The following is a 23452-nucleotide window of genomic DNA, read 5'->3' as shown; positions in this document are numbered from 1 at the left end:
GGAGGGCAAGGGCGGATGAGAATGAAGAAGAGGAGGAGGAGACGCGCGTAAACGCCACCGTCGTCCTGACTCAGTCCGTGCCACAACAATGGGCACCTTTGCGTTTTCCCTAACTCAACACTCTCAAGGGCGTCAAGCGGATGAGACCGGCAACCCAAACGGACCTTTTTGACCGCCCAGCATCAGGACCGTGGACCCGCGGGTGCGTGTCTCGCTCAACTTCCACCCGCTTCTCCATCGAGTCATGTCTGATCCCGAGCGATGGGCAAGTTTGACGACAACGAGAGGATAATCCTCAACGTCGGGGGCACCAGGCACGAAACGTACAAAAGCACCCTGAAAACCCTACCGGGGACGCGCCTGGCCCTGCTCGCCTCCGACTCGGACATCGGCTCGGTGTTGGATCAGCTGCAACAAGTCCCCGGCTTCATCGAGTACAACGCGCGGACCAACGAGTACTTCTTCGACCGCCACCCGGGCGTCTTCGCCTACGTGCTCAACTACTACCGCACCGGTAAGCTCCACTGCCCGGCGGATGTTTGCGGACCGCTGTTCGAGGAGGAGCTCTCCTTTTGGGGCATCGACGAGACGGACGTGGAGCCGTGCTGCTGGATGACGTACCGGCAGCACCGCGACGCCGAGGAGGCGCTGGACGTGTTTGAGCTCAACGTGGACACCGGGGAGCAGGAGGACGACGACGTGGGCAAGAGGCTCGGCATCGAGGACGTGGCGGCAGACGGGAGTGGCGGAAGCTTGTGGAGAAAGTGGCAGCCGGTGGTTTGGAACCTCTTCGAGGACCCTTACTCCTCCAGGGCTGCCAGGGTATGGACGCGCGGAGAACAGTGCTTCTTAAACTTTTTGACACCTCCCAAAAAACATTTGTGTTTAGAATAACCACCATCAAAGTCTAGTAGAATAGTAGGACCAAGTGTTCATAAATCACGTGATGGTTGAAGTCCCAAAAAGTTGATATTACATTAAGCCACTGTAATATTATGCTTAGTGCAACAGAATTAATTTTAAATTTGAAATTTTGTTCAAACATCAACCCTTGGTTATGCTAGTTAATGTTTGGCTAATCAAAATTCATGCATCAATGCAATTGCATTGTGAAAAAATAATGGCAATTAGATCCTTTCCCCCAAAATGCTGATAAACATTTAATATGCGGAAAATGTGTGTGAGTAAAAAATTAAATATATCATTTTATTTTGAAATTAGAAAAATTTGGAAAAATCAGGAAAAAAAAACGTGATTAAGGTTGGCAGCAGAGAACCTACCTTGAGTGAACAAGATTGTGTTTGCTTTAATCTAGTTTGTGAATCTGATCAATCGCCAATTTTGCATAAAATGCAAATTATCCATCGATTCCAATCCAACCGATTAGATCTGTAGAACTTCGAGCTCTCATAGCTTCCCCTAACCTGTTTTCCAGCTTTGGTCATGTGTCATTAAAACGCCTGAGTGTGAAGTTGTGACGTTCATTTTAGTCGACAGCGGTGGGTGATTTTTATCGACGTGACGGCTCTCTGAGATCAATAAAAATTGACGAATGATTAAATTAAATTCTTATTCGACAAGCACACTAATTTTAATCAAACCTCACATAATGCACTACTGATCACAAGCAAACAAATTCTACTTTTCTACCTAAGACGATTTTAACGATGTGCCCGATTGTTGGTAAAGCAAACGATGAACTGTGTTAGCCATATGCCGCTAATATTTACACAAAAATTACAATCCGGACAAAAGGTGACCAGCCTCCTCTAGATATTGGGTGTTGCTAAGATACCTCTCCAGTTGGCTGTAATCGGAGCTGCGTACATTTGAACTCAACTTCCTCTTTCGGTTAACTAATTAACTAACCTTTCTAATTCTGATTATCCGTAAACAGACACATAAGTTGCGATGACACATGCGTTTGTGTCTCCAGGCGAGGCCGAAACCCAAAAGTGCACGACTGTCCCTTTAACGAACTTGCTCGCAAGCGCCGGTGCCAGCAATCGTGTTTCCGTGGGCTCCCCACGCTGTTTCTATTGTTGTAGCCGTCCTGCTCGCGCTTCCCTCTCACGCGCAGCCTCTCCGATCTGTTTGCAATCGCCTTCAAACTGACTACAGACTTCTGAATTCAGTAAAGTTGAAAATAGAGTTGAATATTATGAAAATAAAGTTATTTTAGGAGGATAATTACAAGAATAAATGTGTAATATTGTACAAATTATATATATATATATATACACACACACACATAAACACATGTACACACAACCACACACACACACACACATCAGTAAGGTGTGCTTGTCCCTCATATTTCTTTGGCTGTGACGGGAACAAACTTGTGACGGTAACAAACTAAGATAAATAACAAACGCCACCGATATCATTTTCCATATCTGCTCGGAGGTGGGGATTTTACTGCCTGTCTCGTAGTCGCCCCCCCCTCCCCCTCTGTCTCTTTAGCCTCACATGCCTCACCCTCACCCACGCACCCCCCCTATGTCCGCTTCCCATCCCCGTCCGTCTATGATCTCATCCGAGACCGCCGCTTGCTTTCTTCCACTTAAGAGGTTAAAGAAAATCCAACCCGTCTGGGTGCCGCCTGCCGCACGCCTGAAGAAACCAAAGCCGGGCTGCACGCTCAGCCTCCGAGTTGTCATGGCAACGTCATCACGGCGGCCTGTTTTCATTCAGATCCGTCTGCTCTGTGAAACGGATTGATTTCAGAAACCTGCTCGACCATGAACGCCCTTATTGCTCGGTTACCCCTGACGTGCTAGCTTGTTAGTTTTGGAAATGATGCGCGTTGGCGCGTGACGCATTCACCGAAACCTTATCTAAACTAAACAAAACTCAAGTAAATTGAAGTAAGGTCCTTCCGCGAAGAAGTCGAAAACAACAGTTTCTGTTTATTAACCCGACAAGAAAGGCCAAACGCATCAACGGACGCATCGGTTAAAGTAGCGCACATCCTGACCAAGCACAAAAAGCGATAGCAGGGTCAATACACAGCTGGGAATCATTCTTCTGGCGCCATAAAATTAGGACCGGTTGACATATCCGTGTGAGTCAGCTTTTTCTGACATGAATATCTTTTAGTCGGAGTTCAGAACTAGACTGACAGATGAGCATTTCACCGATTCCATCTGAGTGATACACTCTTACTCACAGCTGAAACTGGAAGTGTTGACGTGTGAAAACGATCAGGATGAAGCATGTCTTGAACTCGTTCGAAATTTTTAATACAAGAATGAGGATGCAAGTCCATTTTTTTTTTCTGTCCAGTGAACCTGAGCTATTTAGAGACTAGCAAAACAAAGAGGCTCATAAAGCATCAACATCGTGCAGCTAGCATGTTCACAATTACGAAACTAAGGTACATAGACGATTGTATTCAGTTGTTGAATTATTCAAAACAAATAATGATCCTCACATGAGGCTCATCAATAGTATTAATTAGTACATTTTTAAAACATGATAGATGTAAAACAAGCATACTCACTTGCGCTATATAAGTTAGCAATGCTAACAAATTGCTGGCACTATTTAAGTCAAGTCAAGTTTATTTATATAGCCCAAAATCACAAGCAGTCTCAAAGGGCTTCACAAATACAAAACAAATTGACAATTATTCTCAAAGCCTCCCCTGATCTTAAGCTTAGCTTAAGTAGCTACACTGTTGTTTGGAAGCTTTCGGCCATTTTGAAAACCATGTCCAATCCCGTCACACATCCTCCGAGGCGGGAACAGATGCCGAGACCTCGCTACAGCAGCGAGCCCTGACGGCCAGCTAGGCCAAGCTAGCTGTCCTAGCGTAGGCGGTTATTGCACGCCGCTGGGAACGTTGCCAGCCGCTGTCAGTCACGTTAATCCGCTCCGCCAATCATGGTGGCACGCCCATGCTGTTAACTATAACAGCTTGGTGTAATGGAGCAGCGGGCACGGCTGGATAAGGACTCGGCACACTGACGCTAGCATTGTGCTATGAGTCATTGTTGATGATACTGTAATGTTTGCTTCCTGGCATTTTGATATCTGTGATTCTATTTATATGGACAAAAAAATGGACGCAGAATTCCAGGAAAACAAATTCTGATACTGTATCAGGCATCTGTTTACATCCGGAAAATATTAGAGAGAGGTCTGTTGGATAGTTAATCAAAGCGACCAGTTCACTACGCATGAATGGAATCGTTCCTTTGCAGTTGCCGGCTATATACGGCGTCCCGTCGAGGCTTTCGCACTCCCTGCCTCGTCTGTCGTCTCTCCTCATGCTCCTCAAATGCAAAACTTGCTCACTCACTTGCAAAGGAACTTTTAAATTATTTGGCATCACAAGTCATGCGCCAAATTTGGCAGCAAGCAAGATTTATTTATTCATTGATGTGGATCGTTTGTCTCAACGTAGCAACGTTTGGTGCTGACTTTATTGTGGGATTTTTAAAACCACAAGAAATATTTTTGGAATCAGTCAAGATTTAATTCCAGTCTTGACATATAGGGGGCAGTCAACACATCTTTTTATTGGTTCCAAAAACCACCCGCGATAAGTGAAATCCGCGAAGTACGGTCACCAACAAGAAGTACTGGGCAGGCTAACGAGTTAGCGGAACGATGCTTATTCGCGATCGTGCTAACATGCGAAAACGGACTTCTAAAGGAATGTGAACGAGTATTTGGAGCAATGCTACATTGTCCTGAAGGTTAGACACGTGTCCTCAATTTAGAAGTTTTATTTTGATTTTTAATTTTGAAAAGAAATCCGCGATGTAGTGAAGCCGCGATAAACGAAACGCGAAGTAGCGAGGGATCACTGTATTGCATTACATGACAAAAAATGATTTTTACCGTAATTATAATTTGTCTATGGAAATTTCCGTTGCCATTTTCAGATATACAGTCGATGTGCTTTTAGTTCTATCATGCATTTATGAACGCTCGGACCACCAGCAGAGGCGGTGAAGCGATACCTCTGTGTTGAAATTCATAAGAGCTATCAGCCATATGTTGACGTGAATAATTCATACGTTTGGTATTTTTTTCCGAAAGACGGAATGTTTCTCAAGGACATTCAGATGGACTAAAAGTTTTCATTTTTTCCGCACCGTTTTGCACAACCCGGAGGCTCGCTCCTTTCAAGGGATAATGGAAATTCTCACTGTCAGGCTCATATGCGTTTCTTGAGACTCGCATACCACGAACGTATCGTAGAAATGGAAAATTGCCTGAAACTCTTTTTTTCTTTATGTAGTAGTGAAAAATATTTACATTTGAAAGTCAAGTACTGCTTCTCCCTCCACACAACTCAATTTGATAATAATAATGGAAATTCTCGCAGCAGACTTTAGTCCCTCTAATTTTTTTTTTACGATTCAGTGATAGCAACCAGGCAGAAGCAACCCTATTAGTAATTCTCTACTGAATTCAGACTTGCGGTGACCCAAATGACCCTCGAGACCTGCTCATCAGACTCCCAGGCAGAGGATGATGTTCATCCCTGACTCCGCTCGCTCTCTAACAAGGAGTGTCAAAGTATTACTACCGAGAGCAGAATGTCGAATGAAATTTCACTCTTACGAGTCCATTTTAATCGGCCGGCATCGGAATAGCTTCATGTCATTGAGCTCGAGTCACAGTGACATCCGAGAAGGCCTGTGGCTGAAACTCCAGGATCAAGGATGGATTTATAGCTACAGTGAGCATAAATGTGTAATCCTTCCAAAGTCAAATTATTTGCTTCCAAATCGGTCCCGGTTCAGTATCTGGGTGAAAGTGATATCGTAGGACACGCAATGACTCTGCAGTTTTGGGGTTTCCTTCGCTTCCTGCGATTTGTCATCGTCACCTTTGATCCGATGTTTTTTGTTTTTACAGCTGTTAGCAATAGCTAATGTAGCCATTTTAGCTAACACTGCTAGGACAGTATAATTGAGCTAAAGCTAACTTTCTCGAAGTTTAGAAAAAAATAACTGCATTTTTTTTTCTATTTTTTGTACTACATTTCTTGATCTTTCGGAGTTGAATCCCATTTTTTTTTCGAACAAGTATCTACGTTTATGCTAGCCCATCATACCGCCATTCTGCATCACTCCACTATTTATGCAGAATGTACGAATTCAATTCGTACCTTTAACGATATCACCTTTAAATACCGTACCGTCTCTGATCATACTCAAAACACCAACACTCAAATATAACCCTCTCATCAGACGCTGACAATTATGTTTTTGATCCGCCTCAAACCACAACTCGTGTTCCATTAGAACCGTCTACCAAAGACGGAAATGGGGAATCGGGATCATCGTAAGTGGTCAGTGGTGAGCAACCTAATTTGTGGCGAGGAAGAGCTTTTCGTGTATGGTAAATGAACAACATATAAGGATTTAAAAAAAAAAAAAAAAAACATACCTAACCATTTGGAAATTAAGCTAACCTTTTCCGTCGCTATAGTTATCACAACAATCGTTTCACCCCGTTTTGATCTTCGTCCGCCAAACGGCGGGAGGTTAGCAATAGTGGCGCTGCCCTGCCTTGACGCCATCTGGGCAAGCTTTTGCTCTCCCACTCCCGCCGTCACACCGCAATGCTAATGCACTTCCTGTGTACTGTATTGATCGTGGGATGACGTTGACAAAAATATACCGTACATGCTTAGCTACCACAAAAAGGTGTCTCTGTCCTGCTCAGGGCCTGTGGAAACGTTATTACGAGCCACTGTATACTAGCCGCGGGGGCTAATTCGCTACCGCTAATGTTCCTTCAACCTCTCTGATTCATGAAGTTCTTTATCGGTTGTGATGAATTAGGTTACGCAAGTGACTGTAAGAGACCAGCGTTGAAGCATCGAAAACCTTTCTACTTAAACTTAATGTGGAAATAACGTGTGGTCTCAGTTGTGATTTTACAATACCTCGAGTCACAAGATTATTTCCGTGACCAAATTTTATTGGTATATTAAATCAAGTCGTCTTAATCCGGGACATTTTAATTGTCCGTTCTTCCAAGTCGGAACTGTCCTACTATTTTTGGCTTTACTCAGTCAAAATGATTGGTTTGTCTGTGTGTGAGGGACCTCAATTCACCCAAACAATAACTGTTGTTGTTTTATTTTCAAGGGGAGGTGTTTGATGAAATGACTGGATATTTTCGAGAGGTCTATTTTTCATCTTTAGTCTAAAGTAGCGCAACGGGGAATGGTAGGATGAGTCACATTACTCAATACGGAAAGAGGACCGACTTTTGCAGCTGCACTTCTGGTCATCATCAGATAAAAAAACAAAACAACCTTTGCTCTATTTTTGTTTTGTTTTCTACACTAGTAGTGGAAGTTCTCTGGACAAATTAAATCGTATTGGCTTCAAGTTTCCTCAAGTGGCTTGATCGTGATCATTCTTTCCAACTAGTCTGTAACCATTCATGTTTAATGACGGAGAATACTGGCGGCAATGACAAGAAGGACTTGTAAAACTGTCATGTTAGGAATGGAAGACGGCCGAACAAGGCAAGAGTGATTAGACCCTGAGAAAAGGTCAAGTTTTACGAGTTAGGGATCGAATAGAGGTAATTATTTTCTGAGTCATCCAGACGTGCCAATTACAATTTCCAAGTTTAGTTGAGTCTTGGTCTCAGTTGCAGATCATGTCTTCTTCGGGATTTAGGGTCGATCAAAAAAAAAAAGGTCATTCAATCTGATCACCGATCTATTATTGATTTACGTCTAGGGCCGATCTATCAGGAGAAGTTTGGAGCTGTCGCAAAGACGGACAAAGTCACAGAGCAAAGATGATTACACATCAATTTTTATGCGGATGGGACACCCAGTGCTTCGTAATGTTCCAATAATGTATGCAGCTGGGCCAAGGCAGATACATTTGTCTGAGCCCGAGTCGCCTGGGATATCTTCCGTCTCTGTGTTAATAATTACTCAATGAGAGTGTTTGTATCCAGACATTTAGGCGGGGTAGCTTTCATCTCTTAATACGTAGACACTAATCCGAAACTTTATTTACCTCGGTATCCTTGGTTTTTGAAGTTTCTGTGTTTTCCTGGGAACCAAAAATTTTCCATGATCTCGGAGACCACCAAAAAAGGTCATAACCACCAGATCTCTATTTTTTAAAACTGGTACTATTCTAAGTATGGGTTCCGTGGGAGCCAATGGCCAGCCACCTGTTGAGCCAGACGAGACGATCAATCAGAAACGGGCTGGGTCAAAAAAAAAAAAAAAAACAGACTCACTGGGGATAATGAACTCAAATCTGGCCAAGTCTCTTGGCTTCCCCTCGACTGTGCCTCACTGACTTGGCCTACATTCAGGTTTTTTTGTTCCCATCAGAAGGGTATTCTTAGACGGCTCTTTAAAGGGGGCGAGGGGAATCAAACAATCACAATTATAGGAAAGTCGAGCTTTCTCTCATTTTTGGTTTCCTTTGAAGGAACTTGCAACATATTTGACATAAAACGGCAAATTACATCGAGAGACGTATTTGTATATATAATTTTGTATATTTTTCCAGAACCCCGCACTTGTGTTAATTGCACTACTTTACTCACATGGCTTTTCTTTTTTTTTTTTTTTTATCCCCGCCTTCCTCCAGAGATGTGCTACGTTTGATACAAAAAGGTTTATTTTTAGAACGTTTATGAATAGAGTTAAAGTGTGAAATGGCTTCAGCGGGAGGTCAGACTCTGATCATTTGTCAACAGGAGGAACTAACTGAACCTCAAGACACAAACAGCCTTGAGATATCACGTCATCCGAACATTAAAATAAAATAATAAATACAAAAAAAATGATCTATTCTATTAAAGTGCATATGAAGTGGTTTTTTTTGGTCCCCCTGGAGTATGGGAAGCCTCTGGCAACATATGTCCTCCTTTTTATTCGAAAACTTTCCAGTTTAATCCAGTTTAGACACATTTTGTTGCTTTTAAAATCCACAATGTGCAATTCTTCCAATTTATAACCACAATATGGCAAATTATGACTTGCTAACAATTTATATCCTTGAGTTTACAAGCCGCCTCCCACTTTCTCTGTCTGCCTGACCATGGATGGCAGTGACCTTGAGTTGGGAGAATTTGGAAATCACAAACCCAGTGGAGAGTCTAGGGAGGGATTAGTGTTTGTTTTCCTTGGCATGCTTTCATGGCAGAAGGTGACACCCAGACACAATGGTGAGCCAAAACCTAAAAAAACAAAACCGTACGCTCTGAGAACCGTTTTTTTTTTTACCCCCCTTTATTGAACTCATTTGTGCTTGTCCACAAATGTCTTCTCATATCCTCCAACGTGTTACAGTTCTCGCCTTTGGCAATTCGTTTCATGCGAACATCAATCTCGTCACTCTATCTATTGTCGCCTTGCTTATATCTTTGTCACCTTCAGGGGAAACAATGCAATGTTTTTATCATTGCTGTCTTCATTTCTTCACCTCTCCATCTGGGGATTCTTACCAGCGAATATTTTTTTTTTCCCCATAGACTAAAAATCTGTACAGTGTTCAGAATTTCTATCGTTGAGAATTCCAATGCAGAATAACTGTTAAAAAAAATCTATATTAACTCAGAGTAAAATAATACCTTGTTTATTTCGCCACAGGGTTCGCAGAGAGTTATTTTTAGTTTTATTATACGTCTCGAGTTCATGTAGAGAAGTGTTTTGTGTAATAATCATTGCTTCGGGGCTGTGTTCTCTGTTTGTGTGCTCCTCTTCGAAGTCGGTTCTATTTTGCCAGGGCTCCGCTCGCTTCCTCCAGGGTAATTGGCCTTAACTCGATGCGAAACGCCAGATAAGTTCAGCCATAATGGCCGGTGTTGATAAATATCCGCTGGTGGGCTGCTCCAGTCTACTCGTGAAGCTCAAATGTTAGCATGTGTGCTAAAAACTGGTATGTGGATGATGGAAGGAATTTTTTTAATTCAAAATGTTAGGCCCAATGTGTACATTAAAAGTGTTTCAAGATATGAGCTGTAAGATAAAATAATATATACTGCCCCCTTGTGGCCAAGACATACACACGCAAAGGAGCAGCACAATGTCGATTGAGTTGAAGTAAAATTTTTATTCTAAATATATGTATTTTTTTTTACATTGTGTTTGATTACAGGTAACGAAAAAAACTGCCCCCGTATGACTCGTCTTTTTAAATACTTAAACATTAAAAATGCGTAACTTTTCACTGGTTGCATAGCGCTGCTACTCTGCCAGTCTGTTTGATAGTAATGGGAGCCGCTTCATGAATCATTAAAGACATTTTTCTTCCAGAACAGAGTGCAATTTGGATTAATGGACGCGGGCGATGAGAGCTTTTCCATTTTATCTGTATTATTTAAAGAGCAATAGTCGGACAATGGACGGTCAGAATCCGAGCGAGCCACAATGAGCGGCAACATTCATTATCGTCACTCGATTGTCTCGCTCTTTTCTTTCACCATGTCTGTAATCTGCTTTTGTCTTCCATTTTTCATGCCTCCCTTTTTTTTTCTTTTTTTTTTGAGCATGGCCAGCTCCCTTCCTTGCGGTCGGTTGCCTCTCTACTGCTGTCTCCTTGTTTCCGAGGCTTTTTATCTAATCAGCTTTCAGACAGAAATGCAATTATTGCACTAATGCAGTGCTTCTCAAATAGTGGGGCGCGCCCCCCTTGGGGGGCGCGGTGCTATTCCTGGGGGGGCGCGTGTGACCCTGGGGAACAGGCTTTTTTCTTGGCAGTACTAGAATAAAGTGTAATTGCGCGTTTACTACAGCAGGGGGCAGTGGCGCTCTCATTGTTACTTCTGTCACGTTTGCGACAGTGCAACATTTTACGACTTACAAGACAAGTTAGGATAGTCACGGTGGGGAGGGGGGGCGCGAATAGTTTTCTTCTTGCTAGGGGGGGGCGTAACAGAAAATAATTGAGAAGCACTGCACTAATGGTAAGTTTGATTCCAGGGAGCGTTTTGGCACTTTGTCATTGCATATTTGAATAAATGTGACTGTTCTCTGAGGGTTTGATCCAAAAGTAGAAGCATAATGCTAAAACTACTGTTGTCTGTCAGCAGTTCTGGTTTATTGATCTGGACAATAGATAAAATATCAGTTTAATTGGGTACCAAAATTAATTACACATTTTTGTTAAATGTATTTTTTGATCCCCAAGCAAAACAAGATTTTTATTTGTGGCCTTAAAACAGCCCAGAATGTGAATAATTTATACGTCAGCCAGTTATTCCGCACCGACGGTAAATTTACAAATGTGAAAAGCAGTCGCGGCTTTCGTTTCATTCCGATTCTGCAGGTGGCAGTAATGAGTAAGGCTGGGAAAAAAAAGTTCCCGAATTATTTTGGGTTGGAAACCTTTAAAATACAAAATTTAAAGTTGCTTTTTAACTCTTTGAGTGCCGTTGACATGAAATACTATAATGGAAAATTTAACGAGGAGTGCCAGCTACGTCAATTGCCGTCAACTAATTTTTTTTTAGCCATTTTTTTGTTTTGTTTTGGCTCATATATGAACACATACAAAGCATCTGAATGAATTTTCTCCATTTTGACATCATAGTGGCAAAGACCACTGTTCCAAGTTTGTGCTCACTTGTTGCTTTGTCAAGACGCATCAAAATCCAGCTCAGCTCGAGCTCGATCGGTACGGGCTTTGTCGGATCATCTTCTGTCTTTTGTCACAACGCGCCGCAACCGCCGCTTTCCCATTCCTCATCGTCATAGCAACAGAAGATGTCCCTACCTCATCTCTCGGCAAAGATGTTGAATAACGCTGAGCTGCTGCCATGCACTATGTCAGTGAATGGAGCAGACCAAAGTAAAAGATCTGCTATTTATTTATTATTTATTTCTTTATGCGATATTTCCACATAGCATTGAGTTTTGCAGGTTTATATTTTTCTTTCTATGCTCCTTAGTCACCCAAAAACTCATATCGAAGAACTATGTTAAAATAAGTTGAGGAGTTTCATTTAGACCTGTCGCTCTTTGCCGCCATCTTGTTACATCTAATTCCGAATTTCACATATGATGGACGGGTAGGCACTCAAGAGACTTGAGGAAAGTGTGTGTGTGTGTCCTTGAGCGTGGTCACACAATAAGGAAGATGTATCGCGCTTGTGCTCGCCTTGTTTCACTTAGTACTTTCATTTCCACTCTGCGTGTAATTGCACGTTTTCCTTTTTAATGACAATAATATATTCATGTATTCAGGAAATCATGGGAGGGCTGAGCAAATGCCTGCCAACTAGGCTTTTAATCATGACAGCGAAAGACGTCCACAGACATCTCGTTTCGACACACAAAGGTAAATAGCACACATCGTTTGCTACGCCAAAGAGACTGAGTAGAAACTAAAATTAGCTCTAGAACGTCAAACCTCAGTTGTAACGTAAAAAATAGATTAAAGATGGTAAAAAATACATGTTAGTTTTATTGTTCCATCATCAAGTATCTGTGACGTCAAGAATTATAACGTAGATGCTAATCGTTAGCCCATATATGGTGTTTTGCGTTGTTTGCTAGCATTAAGCTAACAAAACGGACTCAACAGTTGTTATATTTAGATTCAGTTGGATGGCAGTTTTTTAATAAGTGACAAATTAATCTACATGGACTGGTTTTTATCCGTCATAGTATATTTTACTCATTTCTTCTGATCCTGTTGTCAAAAGCGGCAACCGCTTCACGACTCAGACATGCTGCCGGCTATTAAAATATCAAGACGAGGTCTAATGAGGCCGCACGTCTGCCATCCAGGCCACGTCTTTCTGATCCCTCCCCTGTTTCAGATTATCCCGTCAGACTTTCAGATGTGTCCTCGCCTTGAAATGTGATTAATGTCAACTTTAGTCTCCCGGGTTTTGGGAGCTGGGATTTAAACACATCAAATTAAACGGTTGTGTCTTTTATTGAAAATTGGGCCCGTCAGTGGGAAACTCCATCACAACTTTTTAGTGAAGACTGGGGCTGGATGGGGAAGTATTACTTTCAAATCCCAAATGTGGCATTTAGAAGAGAGGAAAGATGTTTTAATGTCGAGATCAAGGCCGTTAAAAATTATTTCATTCCTTCCACTGGCATAGTACAATATCTTAATTAGGCATCTAAAGGCTAATCTAAATTATTCTTAGAAATCTGAAACGGAGCATTTTATTGTGTTAGCTTCACTGAAAATTTTGGGGTTAGCGTTAGCCACCGCTAACCCTTAACCAGCCGCCTTCGTGGCATCGACACATTTGTTGCGCATGTCGCTGAACTCTCGTATAAACATCAACCCACGCTGTCATGAATCAACGGCACGTGTCAGCTATAGGCAAGCTGCTGAAATATTAACATGAAACGTGAACACAAAAAAGAGCGCGAGTGAGACCGAGTTATATTTAGTATCGCAGTCTCCCCGGGACTGTCAAGACATTATTTTTATCTGACTCGGAGGCTGTAACGTAGCATTTATTTAGTCTCAATGGATGAATACTGTACGTTCGTTGACGCTTTGTCATATCTATTCCTTCCATTCTTGTTTAATTCAACAGAAAATTTATGTCAACAAAACACACAATTATTGTATTGCAAAAGTTTGCTAGCTTAATGCTAGCACACTGAAGTAGCTCTTAAATGAGCTAATGAATTAGCATCGATACTGTGGTGTAAGCAACATTTTAACACAAAAGACGTAGCAATACGTAAACTGACAATATAAGATGTTTTGAGTTCCGAGTGTGGTCACATGGCAATTTAAACTCTTAAGTCAAAGCACCACTGTATTATTACCTCCAGTCGTCCAAATTGGCCTTTCTATTGACCCTGTGTGACAGTGACAAGTCGACAGAAGCTTTTACCCCCACTTAAAACATCAGATTAAAACGAAAATGAATTAGTCAAATGAGCAGAGACATTTTTGAAAGGCTATTTTTTTTAAGCCGTGGAAAACAATTGGCTGCCAAAAGCAATATGGGTTTAGCAGCGTTCCCCTAGCGAGCTGGCTGTCATGTCACGGCACGGCTGTATAATGAGGTGTGTGTGTTTGTGTGTGTTTGTGGGAGCGACAGCAGGAGACAATGATGGGAGACAACAAGGGGATCAGCAAATCCTTTTGTCATGTGCAGTGGCTTCGAAATGTTTTCTTTGCTTCTGTTTTTTTTTTTTATGGTGCCGCTCGTCTATTGATGTCACTTCATTGTCATGCTCGTTAATGGGCAAACATTACACTGCGATGGATTCACGTTACAATTGAGGGGGAGAATATGGCAGCTCGGAGATGGAAATACAGTCAGGGCTTTTTGTTCCGGTTGTACCCCTTGCCCTCGGTCGTCACGGTAACGGAAGCCAGACTTGGCATTGGTGCAGCAGGAAGTTGGGGTGGGGTGAGCAAAGCTGCTCCTCAAAATTCTTCTGAAGTCTTACAGTATAGGAGGAACTCTTTTGCTAACAAAAACAGCAGCACCCATTGATATAAACAGAATACAAGACATAGCACAAAACTGTTCATCGTCCCATACTGCATCGTCCAATTCAGCATCTTGAGCTGTACAAAAAAAAAAAAGATGAAGGTGGTGTTACCATGGCGGCAGCTGATCAAGGGAAGACGTGTGCCGCATGGTGTTTGATGAAAGGAAAATTTCCTCTGTTGGATATTCTGGGACCTTTTTCTCCCGGGCTTTTTATTTTCAGCTTCCTTTTGTTTCAATACAACCTTATATTATCCAGGCTGGTCTCTATAGAATGAGAAGAGATGGAAGTCAATTACGTGGTAGTTAAATTATGCAACAATGAGCTTTAATGAGCCATTCAGTGAAATGCACAACATAATATTGGTTTAACCGGTGTTTAATTTTAGAACCAGATTAAAAAAGAAAAAAAATTGACATCATGCCTGTTTCTCAGCGTGAGTCGTTCCCTCCTCCAGACCTGCCGCGATTACACAGCATGCCAAAGCGGATTTAATAGATTAATAGATGTAATTTAGCACGTTCATTTTTCCATTCATTAATTACAGAAAATATGAGAATTTTTTTTTTTTTTAAATTCAGAGGCAGCTTGTTTGACACGCATTTGCTGGCTCCCACGTCACTCACCAGGTCAGGCCCGGCCTTTTAAAGTCATAAACAAATATGAGGGTGGTGGGTGTCAGCCAAAATATTTTTTTGGATTTAAATTGAAATATAATTCCTTGATTAGGAAACGGATCCTACCACTCGTGTACAGCTGATGATTTTGACTGAATTCGTTTATGCAAAAAAAAAGTCTCCTCTCTATCAAGTCCAGAGTGACCTCAATATCTCTATTTATGTTGCGTTATTTTTGTCTTTCTTCAACTTTAATCTGCAGAGTACACACGCTTAGCAATCCGTCCTCAATGTGACTCCCGGCGAGTGTGACGGTTAAGAGCACCATGAATAAACAAAAGGACATATCAGTCACTCCCCCCCGTCAACTGCATCTAAAAGGGTCAAATAAATGAAAGCGATGTTGATTTGACTGTCACTTTTGGGGTAGACAATACGTAATATAATTAAGTGCTTTGTTGTGTCTTTGACGTTGATTTAGTGCCTAAGAAAAACTTAGCAGTGCATTTAAATATGACATTGACTTTGTTTACGGCAGTAAGTTAACTTCTGATAAAACATTTTTCATTATGATATTTACACCATCAATCATATTCTTGGCATTTGTATAAAAAAGCTATTTCTATTTTGATCCTAGAGCTAAGAAATATTTTTATACCCAAATATGTACGTGACAATCATGGTGAAGAGTTTTATTTTTATAAACGAATGTTAAATATATGTATTTATTTATAAATATAAATTTAATATTTATATTTATAAATATTTACTTATGTATTTATATATATATTTTTTAATGTAAATATTAAATATTTGTTATAATATAAATATTTTATAAATATATTTTTCACGTTAGTTCCATGCACTATTTCTTGAATATATTCTTAGATGAGTTTAAATGAGTTAATTTTTGGGCTCTCGTGTCTTACTCCCAGACCATACTGAGAATCACCCATTTGAAGACCCTCCTGGATAATAACAACGATGACTCACAATCGTGTGCTAAAAGTAGCAACCGATCAGGTGCCCCTTGCTGCCAACTGGAGAATTGGACATTTCCAAAAATGAGGAAAAATCCATACCCTGATTTTAACTCCGATGAAATGTTTACATGCACTTTACTTGAAAAAGTATAACAATGTTTCATCTGTATAAAAAAGCCAAGCTGTATTGTCTGCAGTCTCTGAATTAGTCATAGGCTTTTTCTGGTTTGTTGTATGAATATAATAATTCTCTCTAAAAGCCACGGAAACTTGTATTTTCGCTCACATGGGCTGGAAATGTTTTTTCCGCCGAGTAGTCTCTCTTTGTCTATAAGAGTATTTCGTTAGCTAAAAGTTAAATTGTGTTTACCCTGAGAGCTTTCTTGTTACTTCTCAAGCGCATAATGACTCCCAGCATCATTGCTATTTATAATCTCACTTGATGGTGGTGGAAATCGCCAACAATGGTGGTTAAAAACAGAATCCTACGTATTCCCGTACCTCATGTCAACACGTAGCGCGGAGAAAAGTGCCTGTTTGTTTCACTTGCTAATAGATTGTATCCCTCTCTGGAGGCAATTTAAATTGAAGCAAGTTAATTAAACTTGTCTGGGTTTACTCTCTAGCTCAAGAATTAATGATTTATCTTGATTTTTCTAAGGAGGCTTAGCCAATCTATCGGGTCAAATAAACTGAGCCTTGTGTGTTTCTCTTCTCTCCTGCAGTTTATTGCCTTTGCATCTTTGTTCTTCATCCTGGTTTCCATCACTACCTTTTGCTTGGAGACCCATGAGGCGTTCCATACCGTCATCAACAAGACGGAGGCGATGCGGAACAGCAGTCTGCCCGATTTGGGACCTCAATACGAGATAGAGACTGACCCCGCGCTCATATATGTGGAAGGAGTTTGCGTCATCTGGTTCACCATCGAATTCCTGGTACGGGTGACCTTCTGCCCGGTCAAGTTGGAATTTGTTAAGAGTCTCCTCAATATCATCGACTTTGTGGCTATACTGCCTTTCTATTTGGAAGTAGGCCTGAGCGGCCTTTCCTCAAAAGCTGCCAAGGATGTGTTGGGATTCCTCAGGGTGGTGCGTTTTGTTCGTATCCTGCGTATCTTCAAGCTCACCCGTCACTTTGTAGGACTTCGAGTGCTGGGTCATACGCTACGAGCTAGCACCAATGAATTCCTGCTGCTTATCATCTTCCTGGCATTGGGAGTGTTAATATTTGCCACTATGATCTATTACGCCGAACGCATTGGCGCTAAGCCCAATGATCCGACGGCGAGCCTCCACACCAAGTTCAAGAACATTCCCATCGGCTTCTGGTGGGCCGTGGTGACCATGACCACTCTGGGATATGGCGACATGTATCCAAAGACCTGGTCCGGCATGGTCGTGGGCGCATTGTGCGCTTTGGCGGGAGTCCTTACGATAGCCATGCCCGTGCCTGTTATCGTCAATAACTTTGGGATGTACTACTCCCTGGCCATGGCCAAGCAGAAGCTCCCAAAGAAGCGGAAGAAACATATTCCTCAGGCAGTACAGGGAGGATCCCCGACTTACTGCAAAACTGATCTCACCACCACCTGCAACAGCACTCCAGGCGACCTGTGCCACGTCAAAGGCGGCCGGGTACTTGAACGCAACCGCTCAGGTAAGCCCATGTGGGACAACTTCTCTCGTTGAAATGAATTGTAACCAACTCATAAACCGATACAACAATTCTAGCGTTAACGTTGGAGTGTGTATGACATGGTCATTACCGCTCGCAGTTCTGTCGGCGGACTGTAGCGGGGGCAGCGACCTGACCATGTCTCCAGAGGAGAGGGTCCCCATGCGAAGGTCGAGTACCCGGGAACAGGACCGCCGAAGTGGGGGGACATGTTTTCTACTTGCTGCTAGCGATTACAACTGTCCTGCAGATGGGAGCCTAAGAAAAACAGGTATGCATTCTATGTACTGCGTTTTTATTTTTACCTGACTACAATCGTGTCTGGTATCCTTCTATTTTTAATTAGTGACAAGGAATTTCAATAATTACTACTCGGCAAGTATCGGGAGGTTCGCTATGCCAATGCAATCCAAGATAGCTTTAAAAGACATCTGTTTGAATTACCTATATGAATATTTAAAGCCCACCATTAGGGGGATATGAGGAGACGTTGCTGTGAGGGTAGTTATTAAACTTGTAACAAATTCACTGATGAAAATTGATGGCTTGGGTCCATGGGCCAGCAGTTAAAAGACCGCCTGCTCAGAGAGGGGTTAGTTTCATACTCTTGAAGAAAATCAGTGTAGTCGAGCAATAATTTTATCGTAGTTTAGCAATGGAGATAAAAACAAAACCGCTAGCTTGTTTGGGTACTACAGTATTTATTTTCAGTGGGCAATTGAAAATCGAAAAGCGAGAAAATTAATTCAGTATTTTATTTGCATTATTATTATTTTGCTAATGTGAGTTTGGTAACATTATTTTTGCTAACACCAGCTAGCTTACACAGTTTTTTAGCCTTTGGTAACATTAATAAGATTGTTTGCTAACCTTTGCTAGTTTATGCTGTTTTTTAGGCTAATGTGAGTTTGGTAACAGTAAGATTATGTTTGCTAACACTAGCTAGCGGACACTCGTTTTTAGGCTAACGTTAGTTTGGTACGATTATGTTTGCTAATACTAGTTAGCTGTCATTCAAGACCGTATACACCCTAAAAAAAAATCTGTGACCCCAAGAAAGTATTGATTAACTTATTGTGGTTTATTGTGATTGTTCGGGGAAATAATCTGTGCATGCTCTCACCATACACAATGTTATAGTTGCTCTGTTTCACTCCTGTCTCCTGTCTTGCCATGGTTCACTCGGCCTGGACTTGGATGCCTGCCTGCCTGCCTGCCTGCCTGTGTGTGTTCATGTCCCCCCACCACCACCCTCACTTCTTTGTCACGCCCCATCCGAAGGCTACGAGAAATCTCGAAGCTTAAACAACATAGCGGGCATGGCTGGTAGCACCCTGAGGTTGTCTCCCGTCACCTCACCCTACGGATCACCCTGCCCGCTTCGGCGCTCCCGATCCCCTATTCCCTCCATCCTGTGAGACGTCCGGCGTCGCCGCACTTTTTTTGCATTACCCTCTCCATATCCAATCACAAAGTGAACTATATTAGATATCGCGGCTAGACCTGTAGCAAAGACTGATCAGCCTGAGTGTGCTTGGCTGTGACACATCCTCCTGTGTCACTTGAAGTTTCCCTTTTTTTTTCATTTCATATTGTCATATTGCAATAAAAACTGACTGATGGCTTTCGTAGTAGCAGCCATAACATTTAATAAAAGACATGTTTATAATCAGGGATATTAGATGTCGCTCTATTTCCATACCCAGAGGGAAAAGATGTGCTTCCAGTGAAAAAAAATATATATAACAGCTTCATTTTATTGTCATTTAATTTTGTTTTTTTCTCTTAGCGTTTGTCACACACATTTGTCAACTTCTTCACTTGCTCATGTTTTTGCATGGACTCCACTCTGTAAATCATGGTCGTCTGCAAGCCATGTTACCAGGGGCGACCTCATCAAGCACACTGTGAAAATATCATATATATGCCGCCATGTGGAAAAGGAAGTACTGGACACCGGCTTTTGATTTGGTTTTAAGTATCAGGACCGGAGTGCAGTACCTGGCTTCAACCTGCAGAGGCGCTGTTGAGTCAGCCTCAATAAATTCCCGAACAACTTGACATCAGAAATGGGGAGATTTTATGATTCTACTCACATTGGCATTAAATACAATTGTTAAAATATTCCAGAGATAATTTTTGTAACTTTTTAGAATTTCCAGTGATGAATCAAGAAAGACGGTTTGTCCTTCCTTTTCCACATGACTGCACATATATGGACATATGTTTCTGGTTGTTCACTCGTAGATAACTGCAAAGAGGTGGTGTTTACTGGTTTCACACAAGCAGAGAGTGGCGTTCTATCTTAATGGCTTTGGGAAAACCAGCGCCTTGGCAGAAAGGTAACCCTCTGCATGGGTCTGTGGGTCCGATGCGAAAACCCCCTCAACATTTTTTTTGGTTGTATGCACTTAAAGATGGAGGTCGTTCAATAACCTTTATTTTAAATTCAACTGTGTAATAAATTCTCCAGTGTGCTCCAACAGGTGTAGGCTTACAAACTTGGACCTCACCCATTCCTCCATTACTACCAGTAGCAAATGGTTGCCTAGCAACTGGCTTGCAGATGATGCTTTTTTTGCACATAGATTGGCCAACATAAAATCAACTAAAATGAGCAAAAAAAAAATCCTCCTTGTCTTTTGAGTAAATTATTGATCACTTCCATCTGAAACACAACAATAGTAATACACTGTTTCGTTCTTGTGCACGCAAAAAAAAAAAAAATACAACCTGCATGGCAAGATTTCTGATGAAGACAGGTTGAAAATTTTGGTTTTATGTACCCCCCCCTCCCCCCGGGGTGAGACTGTATAACAATCTGAGGACCTATTGCAGTGGGACGACCCCATTTGGAGGCATTCCAGCCACTCCTACAGGACAATAAAGGAGGAAGTCGACGTAAAAACCACTAGGAGACGGCTTCCCGCTCGGCACACGGAGGAGGAGCTTCCGTCGAGAATTCAGGAGGACTGTGACAAAGCATTTAATCCTGAGCCAAAGCCAACAGGACACCTGCTCCCATAGACTTGTGTAAATAAGTCACCCATGGCATTTGGTTGCTAAGTTGCACCGTCAAGACACTCAAATCTCGCTATGGTAACCCCCCCTCCCTCTTCCCTTGCAATAAGTGTATTAGTTGAGGCACTTTGTGTTCTAAAATGGAGTGTTTTCATATTACCAACATCCAGTATATTCAGTATCGAGAGACAACTGTGCTAAGTCATCTCTGCTTTTTGGTCAATTTCAAGTCGGTTAAAACGCTCTGCTGTGTGTTTATGTACGTGCGTATCCTATTGAGATCATTTTTGAAAGGTCATTTCGGTGGACTTTTGATGTTGTCACTTTTGGGATTAGCACAGAAACGGATGAGTTGTAAGACCCCCCCACACCCCCATCGTGATGCAAGCGCCATTGTAGAAGTCTCCCGCTGTGCATTGAACATGCAATGACCCTGCGTTAGTGCTGCAAATGAACCAAATGATTTTGACCAGATGACTCCTCATGACTCAGTGGTGGCTAAAATCAGTTGATTCTTCAAAATGTATCCAATGGGGAGGGGGGGTTCTGGATCTGGAGTAAATGTGTAGCAGAAATTTACCAATCTTATAAAAAAAAAAAATAAGTGGGACTTCTAGAATGGTTGCACAGTAGCAACTCCTTGAACCTAAACAGAGTTTTGTAATAAAAAGGTGTATTAGGGCCACACTGAAAAGGAGAATTATGAGAATAAAATTAATATTGCAACTGTATTTTATTTTCTATATATTTTTTAATTCAGAAAATAAAATTAATCCTAAGAAATTACTCCATTGGACTTGTTTGGAATCGGCTTTTATTTCCTTTTTAATATGCTGGACTAGACCGCGGGTGTCAAACCCGAGGCTCGGGGGCTCAGATCGGGCCCACCGCATCATTTTATGTGCCCCGCAAAAGTAGATTATGTACAAGTTTCCTGCTGAGATACCAAAAATTGCAAATGATCTTCTTTAAGATATTACAAGCACTTTTTATTACCTATCCCCCTCTGCTTAAATAAATGGAAGAAAACTACGGAACAAAAATGAGTTTGACATCCCTGGCGGAGTCCAAGAGTGGCCCTAATGCTCCTTGTTAGATTTGCAATAATCTAAGATCTCGAAAGCGCCAATCCACACTGTGATTATCGTAGAAAATCGAGACGAATGATGACGAGGACTGTCAGGTGGCCCACAATCCTCCTTGTGCTGCTTTACTCTTGAATTTGACAAAGGAGTATCGTTCTTTGCGTATTTTTAGGATGTTGTAACTTGAAGAAAAAAAAAAAACGGTTTATTTTTCTGAATCCAGAATATGTATTTTTGTGTCTTACTGTGTTCATGGACCTATCCTGTGAAAGTCATGGTAGTCCAACGCTGTGCTTCATTCTCCACTGTGTCTTCAAACGTGTCGAGCTTTTTGATCCGAGTTCACGTTTTGTATGTTTTATCGTGAGGACAAATTCTAGTTTCGAGTCTGTATTCGTGGAGCCTTCGCTGGCATTCTGAAGTGCATGCTGAAAAGAAAAAAAAGAACCGTTGTGTCTAAGGTTTAAAAAAAATTGACATTGTATATCATGTTGAAAAGTGGAAACTATGTGAAAGATTCACATAAACTATTTATCTTTTAATGAGTGGCTTCGGTTTCTCGTTTTAATTCTCAATACAATGTGGGATGTTCGTGGAATTGTGAATTATAAAAATGTGGGCATTCTTTGACACGAATAATGTTTTTTTTATTATTTGTCAACATGATACAGGTGAGTGTTCAATCATTTAAGTGAAGTGATTTTCATTTATTTTTAGTATTATATTATATGATTAATTATTTTTATTATTTAATTGTATTTATTTAATACATTCCCCACAGTCCATTATTTTCCTTCGTATGTCAACATGTAATTTTTTGTCCAATCAGGTAAAAATCTCTGTGTTGCTATGTCAATCTAATCTGCCCACAAAGACAATCACTGCATTGTCTTTTAAGATATGGAAACCCAGACATTGAATTTATTGATTTATTTGTTTATTTATTTATCTATCTATTTATTTGGGTACGTTTCATCAACAGATTTGCACACTTGGCCATTTTGCTCCCTTGCCCTTTCGTTCTCACCTCTTCACTTTTCAACTCACGTCTCACATTAAGCACCGTTTGGGGCACTGGATCTCTGAGGCATTCTTTACTCGGGTTACCATGGAAACAGCCACAGACGTGCCACGGAGATGTAAACAGTCGGAGCTGGGAGTGTGTTTTATTCAAGGAAAATGAACCCTCTGCATCCTACGTCCACCCACAACTAACTCCCATGCCCGGTAAGGGGGCAGGAGGAGTTTCTTAAAATGAAACAAAAGAGCAGAAATCTCAAATTTTGAATTTTACATTAGTGCCCTTAACAAGTGGGGAAAAAGTCATTTTAATTTTTATGTTTATTTGGAAGATGACCTTTAAAAAAACAACAACACAATATTAAATCATCATTCAGAATTAATTCCGTGTGTATAGTGACACCTCATTACATCTTTAAACTGCTTTGATAAAAACACAGCAGTGATGCCAAACCTTTGTCTTTCCCGTAGCAAAACAAGATGTGTCATAGCACGACGTGACATTTAAATCCCGTTAAGTGCCGTGTAATGAGGCCGCCGTAGAGCGCAGAGTGACTCAGGTGCCGGTAAAGTGGGGGCTCCATTTATTGCCTTTATTCCGCACGTGTACTT

The 23452-nt window shown here is 41.5% G+C and overlaps 1 protein-coding gene across 4 annotated transcripts; it reads left to right on the top strand.

Annotated features, from left to right (window-relative positions):
- On the top strand, nucleotides 1-22362 carry kcnc2 (potassium voltage-gated channel, Shaw-related subfamily, member 2). Of its 4 annotated transcripts, XM_061269140.1 has the most exons (5): nucleotides 1-822; nucleotides 16763-17696; nucleotides 17815-17985; nucleotides 19962-20056; nucleotides 20553-22362. In XM_061269140.1, the coding sequence occupies exons 1-4, from the start codon at nucleotides 262-264 to the stop codon at nucleotides 20021-20023; spliced, it is 1728 nt and encodes a 575-aa protein (XP_061125124.1). In that variant the 5' UTR covers nucleotides 1-261; the 3' UTR covers nucleotides 20024-20056; nucleotides 20553-22362. The 4 variants fall into 4 exon arrangements, with proteins under 4 accessions (XP_061125124.1, XP_061125122.1, XP_061125123.1 ...); XM_061269138.1 differs by lacking the exon at nucleotides 19962-20056; XM_061269139.1 differs by having other exon boundaries at nucleotides 19962-22362.
- Nucleotides 22363-23452: the final 1090 nt, after the last annotated feature.

This window comes from Syngnathus typhle, linkage group LG21 (assembly GCF_033458585.1).
Source record: "Syngnathus typhle isolate RoL2023-S1 ecotype Sweden linkage group LG21, RoL_Styp_1.0, whole genome shotgun sequence".
Taxonomy (NCBI): Eukaryota; Metazoa; Chordata; class Actinopteri; order Syngnathiformes; family Syngnathidae; genus Syngnathus; species Syngnathus typhle.
Note: the sequence above shows the minus strand (reverse complement) of the source record. Positions and strands in the feature narration are given on the sequence as shown.